This window comes from Xenopus tropicalis, chromosome 8 (assembly GCF_000004195.4).
Source record: "Xenopus tropicalis strain Nigerian chromosome 8, UCB_Xtro_10.0, whole genome shotgun sequence".
Taxonomy (NCBI): domain Eukaryota; kingdom Metazoa; phylum Chordata; class Amphibia; order Anura; family Pipidae; genus Xenopus; species Xenopus tropicalis.
The window spans coordinates 71,626,413-71,634,971 of NC_030684.2; the positions used below are offsets into that span (position 1 = coordinate 71,626,413).

The window sequence follows — 8,559 nt, forward strand, 5'->3', positions numbered from 1 at the left end:
TATAATGTTTTGAATGGGATTTATATATATATATCATATGAAAATTGATGCTCTTTGATGACTTTTCCCAAATTAGGAAATAAGGGGGGAAAAGGAAAATAAGAAAACAACAGATAATCCACCGGAGTGGAACGCACTACTATGAACACAAAAGGTCACTATAGATGCCATAAATATTATATTTCAATTCTTTAAAAAAAAGGCATGCAGCCAAACTGCCTTAAGCAGCATGTTATTTCTGGTCCAGTTTTCTTTATAGTTCTATAAATTTTTTTCTATTATTATTTCAAAACATGTACCTTAATATTTTGTCTAGTCTCTCTTGTGAAAGCTTGAGCACAATGTTAAAGATGAAATTAAATAAAAATCTAAATTTAAATAAGAATAATAGTTATAGGAGCTGCCAGCATCTTTAGCTGAGTATTATTTCACATTAGGGCCACAAACATTTAGCTTTTCTAAATATGGCACTGCGCTGGTTATGTTCCCTCTGTGCACCTCTGCCCAAGATGAAAAGATGTTATGCCTAATAAATATATTTTTCGGAAGGGAGATAGTCACACTCATATTTGCAGTTTAGCAGTTACCAGAAAGAAATAGATATACAGAAAAGGAAGAACATTTGGGAGGATAGAAACTAGGGCAGAATGAGACAGGGAAGTAAAAGGATAGAAAGATAAGGCAGTGTGCAAAGCAGGTAGTACCGCAATGATAAGCAGGGAGCATGCAAATGCAGGGTATTGATTGGGAGGGAGTGGAGCCTGCAGTTACTAGGGAAGGTGTGAGGGAAGGCTGCTGGGGCTAAAGTGACTGGTACCAATCTTTATCGAGTAAGATTGGGACAGCTCCCAGCATTATCTCTAACAGACTTTTTCTCTTCTTTTTTTAAAAGAGGGACTTCCTGGCAAGTATTAGAGGAAAAGTGTTTTTGTTTAACATTTGGCCTTGCATTAAAGGGGCAGTAAACCCCCTAACATAACATGAGTTAAATGTGTCTTCTGTTCAACATGTAGTTTTCATGATTAACGCAATAGACAAATGCATCATTATTGTTCTATCTTGAGCTAAACAGGGGGATTGGAGCTACTTCATGTTTGGCCCTTGTAAAGTAGATTATTAGATTTTCACTTTACAGATAATCACTCTGCATAATAGACAACTGCACACAAACAGTTACATCAAAAGGGGGGATGGAGGAGGTTGTAAAATGACCAAACATGGAGTAGCTTCATTTTCCCAGTTTGTTCTGCTTAGTTCAAGTCATAACAAAAAACATAGATTTTACATGATTAACAGAGGAAAGCAGTATGTTCAGCACAAGTCACTGCACTCATGTTGAAGAATCGGGTATACTGTCCCTTTAAGCAACATAGCGCCACTAAATTTTCCATTATAATGCTTATTTGTATAAAGTATGTCAGTGAAACTTTTCCCTGTTTACTCCCTCCCTTATCTTATCTCCTCACATGTTATTTATATCTACTAAAAGGAAGTTCAGGTGCAGCTAGAATTTACCACTCTTGCCTAACACACAAAAAAAAACTACAGGCAGAAATTGCTGGGCTATGTGCGCCCAAATGACTATAGGGTAAAGACACACAGAGCTACTAGTAGCAGCTACTTGTCACTGTTACAAAAATAGACAATGTTGATCGTTTACTGATAACTGACTCTACATGTGTTTTAGCAGAGGCAATTCTCAGTACTGTTTATGGCAGGGCACCCTAATGGTGATCAAAACCACACAGATTCCAGTCAGACTTGTTGGTAAATCCAGTTACCTAATGATTATTATATAGACACACAAAGTTTGGCTGCTGTGACTGCTGGGGAATCTGATTAATTGGGAGATTTATCCTAAATGATCAGATTGGCTATTATTGTGCACCTGGACTCGCCAGTCATCTCCACTTTTGGCTGTCAGGCAAGTAGCCAGTTTCAAGATCAATACTGATACTATACACACTTATTGCAGCTGCAGTCACTACTGGGCCCTCCGTTCTCCTGGAGGCCATGTCAACCACAGGTTCTGTCGCTATATGACAATGCACTTCGGGGTAGAAATATATCTTATTTATAAGTAGGATTTAACCTTGGATCTTAGATTGTAAACTCTACTGGGGCAGGTACTGATGAAAATGATATAATCTGTGTAAAGTTCTGCAGAACACATAACAATAATATATTGATTTCTATGAAATCCAAATGGGTGTGGATTATTGTGCAGCCAGGACCTTCTGTCGCTACATAGGCGGAGTTGCAAGGTTAGAGAGGTCATTCTTGTTGCAGTCTAAGGAAAATGCGTCACCCAGACAAGCAATATTACAGCTCACTCTAAATGTAAGTGCTAATATTCACAGACGAATCAGTACCTGCTACAACCCAGCATCCCTTGGTTCCCTGCAAATGTTTGGTACAGGTATTATCCAGAATGCTCAGGACCTGGGGTTTTCCGGATAAGGGATCTTTAAATAATTTGAATCATCATGCCTTAAGTCTACTCAAAAACAATTTTAAACATTAAAATGATATCTTAGTTAGGATCAAGTACAAGGTACTGTTTTTTTTATTACAGAGAATATTAGAAATACAATGTTTGTATATTAGGAATTCTGGAATCAATGTCACAATGTTAAATTGCACCAGCTTATGAGAAACATTAAAAGGGAGGAGACACATTTATTCCCAGCATAGTTGCAGTGATACCTGGAAGTTGTCCTGTTGAAAAAGGTGGATATGTTGCTCACACCAGTGGCTTATCATTGTCTCTGAAACAATCAAATCACTTAGGGGTGTAGCGGCTTGGTTTCAGCTACAATGCCCCTAGACTTCTCTCCTAACTTCATTCTTGTCCATTCTAGTAAAAAAGGTTACATGATTGGCATCTAGAGCCCACAATAATAAATGTAAACAATGTAACAGAAATCAGTAAATAGATTTTCTAAGAGAACAGCAAATTGGTTACTTTTAAAAGGAAAAAAATCAGCACCTAATGACTCCCTTTTTCTAAGTGGTTTCTTTTATTTTTTGGCAAAAGGTCAGTTATACCTGGTGCTCTAGGTGCAACTCTTTGTGCTCCCACAATTTTTTGCCAATAGCACTTGACCCATGCCTGCCCCCTTGCCTGTGACTGCTGGTGGCGGCACTCCCCCTCCTATCGCAGCCACAAGGAGGAAGTGCAGTACATGGTGGGGAGGGGTACACCCCGACTGGGGTAGGGGGCCCCAAGTGGGCAGCCCCAGTGAAGGTTTTTGATAAAGCTTTTTTTTCAAGCAAAATGCGCATCAGGCATTGGTCTGATGCAATTTTAAACAATTAGTACTAGACAATATTTAAACACTTTTGTAGTGATGGCTATAACCTCGATTGTACTATTTGAAACAGTGAAGGGATGGGTGGGCTGTCAGCACACTGTGGTGCAATTGGGTAGCCATTATTCAGACTAATCCTCCTTATTCCCTCTCTATTTTTTAATAACAGCTGGCCAAAATCCAGTTCTAGGCCCGTTGTTAAAACATGTCTAAATATATACATTTTAAATATATTACTTTTTTTTATATTTCTATGTGTGACTGATACTGCGAAAGTGCAATGACACTGACAGTGGCGGAGGAAGCAGACCCCGCAGTTGGGGGGGGGGGCAGGGAACAAGGGGGCCATTCCTGCCTGACGTTACACCACTGGACACTGATCTGTACTATCCTCATCACTCTAAAGTAGGAAAAAGCAGTGTGGTGTGATGCTAGACCACAGAAACCATAATGTGAGATAAGGCTTTTCCTGGAAGAATAACCATTTAATAAACCTTTTTAATAGAAAAAGGTTTATCATGTGAAAACTAACAAGATTCAATTTAAGATGCAATTCAATTCAGAAAAACTTATGTCACTATTTATCACATGAAAATGCTATTGCCCTCTCTTCCCCCAGTAGCTCTTAAAGTTACCAAAGGTAGCTTTTTGATGCCCCTAGTAACTGGGTTCCAGCGGCCCACCTCGCAGGGTGATATACCTAACCGTTGCTCTCCCTCCCGTCTCCCTCGATGCTCTGACCGCAAGTTTAATTTAGGCACGCTCAGGAGGGGGTCTACGGGGGGTTTGAAAGTTGAGGCGGGGGCCATTGGGGGTGCAGGGGCCCTCGAGTCAAAAGCCCCGGTAGGCCCTCTACCCCCCAGTCCGACCCTGCTGCCGCGTGAAGCAAGGTTCTCACATTGCTTCATGCCAGGAGAGGCCCTGATGCAGTGGTAGGGCCAGTAGTAGGGACATAGTAAGTTAGGCTGAAAAAAGACACATGTCCATCACGTTAACCTTTTATGCCTATATATGGTATGGTCCATTGGCACCTCAAGCACTTATTTTGTATGGGGATCCTGGTGTGAACAAACATGGCCAGTTAGACCAAAGTAGAAATATTCAGCAATTTTGCTGCAATGGAACAAAGGTCACCATGGCATTTGCATTCAATTTCTATAGAAGTGATATGGATGTGAGCACTGCTCTATTATCCATGCACTTATATTTTGTTGCCACCACAGACAGGTGACCCTATTGACTGATTATAGGGCAAAGTGTGAATATGCCCCAATTCTCTAATAGTGCCCATACAAACTCACATTGGCTGCCCACTCAACTATTCTCAAATTTACCTAATAGTTTTAGATTTAGTTTTAACCAGATAACTGCTCGTACAGATAATGATCAGTAGGTTAGAAAATCCTGTTGGCCAGGAGTAGCCAATGATTCCCTTGTTTGGCAACCTCGTTAAATGATTGGATGATGCTATGTATGCCCAGACTGAGATTGTTTCAGCAGCAAATAAAAACTGGTGGGGTAATATGTTACATTTAAAAGAAAATTGATTATTTCATGGGGTTGTGCAAGTTTTATATTAACCTTTTGTATGATAAAGGCAGCGATATTCTGAGACAATTGGCAGTTCTTCACTTTTTATCTATTTTTTTTTTTTTAAATATTTAGGTTTTTGTTCAACATTTCTAATTAAATTGTAGCCTCACAGAGAAGCAGTTTTTTGGATGCCAGAGACATTCGCTCCATCTGAATGCAAGAAAGAGGCAAAAAAGGAAGGCAAATAATTACAAATCTTTAACAAAAAAAAAAATGAAGACCAACTGGAAATTTGTTAAGCATAAGGCATTCCATAACATAACACAAGTTAACAGAAATGTGAATTACCCGTTTAATTACTATAAAATTCCTTATTAATATGTGTGGAAACTGCTTGCTTTTCCTTGAATAAGTGAAAATTCTGGTACTATAGGGGAAGCCTAGTAGTTAAATGGGCCACATGGAGCCCAGTCCTTAGATCCTGTACCTTATCAAGCTTGTGTCCATGTTTCTTGGGTGTGTACTCCTATTACATACTGAATTCCAACTCCAGTAAGAGGCATAAATGGAATGCAGGCAATAAAGTACATTATTCTTGTATTCTCTGTTGTGCCCCAGAGTAGGAAACCTGATGGCTAACAGAAAGAGCTGTTTGACTTTGGAGGCCTTCTATATTATCTCCTGCCAGTGCATGACAAGAGCTTCCACAGCTCAGCCTAGGGTAACTGAACATGCTAGGAATGCTAGATGCTATAGTTGTGGTCAAAGACAGGCACAAAGCTAGAAAAATGTTCAGATGTGAATTATAGAACCTGTTAGCCAAGTGGCCTGCAACCTGTAGTCTTGAGACACACACACAAAAAAAAAATAATAATAGTGTGAGTACTTGTCTTATTATGTCAAAGTAGTTCTCTGTATTCTGTTCTTATGACATTCTAATTTTTTACTCACAGATTTCTCATGCCCCATTTTTTGCCATGTCGGACGACACTTCCATTCAGGACCCTGGAGGAGATGGTTCTTCTGAGTGCATCATTTGTTTTACCCCATATGACTCTCTCTTCCACCTTCCAAAAACACTCTCATGCAAACATATATTCTGCCTGGAGTGTCTGTCCCGTATTACTGTGGGTTCAACTCAACCAGAGACTCTGTCCTGCCCTATCTGCCGCCTTCCCACATCCCTACCACCCAAAAAGGGCCCTCCAGCACTGTCTACAGACCAAAATTTGTTGAACAGCATTAACAAGCCGCCAAACAGTCCAGCCCCAAGTGTAAGATTCAGCCGTAAACGTGGTCTCTTATATGTACAGAAGACTAATTCTCTCCATGTCAGCACAATCAGCCTCAGTGTAGATCTTGGGCAACCAGCCCCTAGCCCCAGCGCAGCTCGAAATGTCCGGGCTATCTTAAGGAATGGTGGCTGTATCTTTTATGGTTCCATTGGTGCTGCCATTTTACTGACCGTTGCTTTAGTTTTGGCTGGGGTTTACATATTTTATCTGATTCCCTGGAAAATGGCTGGTGTTGGAATAGGTAATGCCAATACAACAATAGAACCAAGCAACACCACAACCACTGCCACAATTCCTACACAACGCTAAAGATATGAGTTGAATTGGATAACCCACCCCCTGGAAAGAAAGACTGCTGAATTCCCTTGAAGGGTGTTACTGTGTGCAATATGGAAACCCAAGAAAACAAACTAGTGTTAAAGTAGACCAGTTGTTTTTTCTTGGCTGGGGTTTTTTTTGGATGGAATTTATCACTCACGCAAAAGGCTTAAATCAGTTGTTATAATAGAAATTCTTTCTTTAAGCCTAGCACTTTGCTCTGAGACAGCAATCGTCAGCTGGTTAAATGAGTCACACTTTACATTGTTATGATAAATTTAAAATCAAACAAAATTTGTCATTGAAATTGATATTTCAATTACTTCTCTTGCATTCTGTTGTTACACTGCACCGGTCCTACAGAGGAAGGCAAAGACCTGAATATAACTCTTGCTTATTTGGAGGAATTTGCAGATCTTCCATGGATCAAAATATTATATGATGCAACTTGATGTAACCATGTGTACCTGCTAACCAAGGATAAGTGAAGTACTAAGGAATATGGCACTCTGCTGTGGCAAAGAATTTCCCAAAAGATCTCCACTCACAGACAAGAACCCTAGGCTTCAACAGGTCCTGCCTGACACTTTATACTGTACAAGCCTGTTATATACAAGAACCTTTGAATCCAAACTCCATTCATAATCCATTTATTTCTGTGTGTAGAGAAAGTACAGCCCAGGACAACCACATATGCAGCCGTAACTGATCATGAAGGGGCAAGCTGTGACAATCCAGGTGCACTGCACAAAACTCTGGGGGAGAAGCTAGCTTCTGACTGGCTAGGCATGACCGGACATTTATTTCAATTACAATGTAGTTAAGGAGGGCCATAGGTTGCCAATTGCTTTGTTGCACACTTCTTGATTTGAAATGATAAATAAAATAATGTTTAATTTTTTTAACAGTGTTTTGTTCCTTCAGTTTATAAGGGACACTATACACCCTTGTTCCCATGACTACAATAGGGCTTTTTTTTTAGCTAAATTGGTCAAACACGGAAAATGAAGCTATTCTATGTTTGGTCCTTGTGAGGTAGAGAATTAGACCCAGTGCACAGGTAATTCACCTGCATAATGGATGGATTGCGAAAAAGAGAGATTGTATACTGGCAATCTAATTACCTACCTTGCAAGGATCAAACATGGAGTAGCTTCACTTTGCCCTGTTAAGTTCAAGAAATAACAAACCATAGATTTTTTTTATCTTTAAAAAAAATAGACAAAAAGTATGTGCAGCACAAGCCCTATTTGTTGTACTCAAATTGAGCAAGGGGGCCTACTGCCACTTTAAGACCTATTTTTATTCATAATCCTCGCCTAAGGGTCTCCCCCTGCCCCCCCTGCTACTTCAGGGACATATCTACCCATTTGCATTGTGGAACCAAGAGAAGCACTTAAGTGCAAGAATGCTATGCAATGCTTAGAAAACGCAACCATAAATTATTTACACAAACATTAGAGCATAGTTTTATTACAACCAGGCACAAGTGTATGACTGTGCTATGCGTGCACATGAGCTGTAAGTACAAAGAGGACAGGGCGTCACCTTTATGGTATTTGGGCAACGCTTAAGGTTTGGCATGCATTCTTCAGCCTTGCAATGACAACAGTAATAACTTGACCTGGATTAGTAACTGTGACACTCATAGTTTAACAACTACAGTTACCTTGCACTATGTACAGGTATCCAAACTATGTTGCACACACACACACACAGGGAGATTAGTCGCCCGCGACAAATCTCACTTATTGTGGGCGACTAATCTCCCCGATATGACATCCCACTGGTGAAAATGTAAATCGCCAGTGGGATGGCATACGCGGCGGTGTGATTTGCGGAAATCAATAGGCAACTTCGGAGATCGCGCCACCACGTATGCCATCCCACCAGCGATTTACACACTGCCCTAACACACTGCCATGATAAGGAAATACCATGCATTATTGTTGCGCACTTGCTCCTCTGAACCTAATCTCTTCAAATTAAAACTAGGTTGGGTTGCATTATGATCTATCGCCAAAGAAATGCAGAAAACCTGGTCTAACTGATACTAAGCTGAATGTATTTTTAGACACTGCCCTATTAAGGCTGCCCATGCC

The 8,559-nt window shown here is 40.2% G+C and overlaps 1 protein-coding gene across 1 annotated transcript; it reads left to right on the forward strand.

Moving 5' to 3' along the window:
* The first annotated feature begins 223 nt into the window (after window positions 1-223).
* On the forward strand, window positions 224-7,362 carry rnf225 (ring finger protein 225). Its single transcript, XM_004917015.4, has 2 exons — window positions 224-2,340; window positions 5,798-7,362. Exons 1-2 carry the CDS (start codon window positions 2,206-2,208, stop codon window positions 6,446-6,448), a joined length of 786 nt encoding a protein of 261 aa, XP_004917072.2. The 5' UTR covers window positions 224-2,205; the 3' UTR covers window positions 6,449-7,362.
* The last annotated feature ends 1,197 nt before the right edge of the window (window positions 7,363-8,559 follow it).

What these genes read in the sequence shown, in the direction of transcription:
- rnf225 (XM_004917015.4), top strand. Translation starts at nt 2,206, where the DNA reads ATGGGTGTGGATTATTGTGCAGCCAGGACCTTCTGTCGCTACATAGGC. An exon ending in TATTACAGCTCACTCTAAAT is followed by an intron (nt 2,341 to 5,797) that starts GTAAGTGCTAAT and finishes TTTTACTCACAG; the next exon opens with ATTTCTCATGCCCCATTTTT.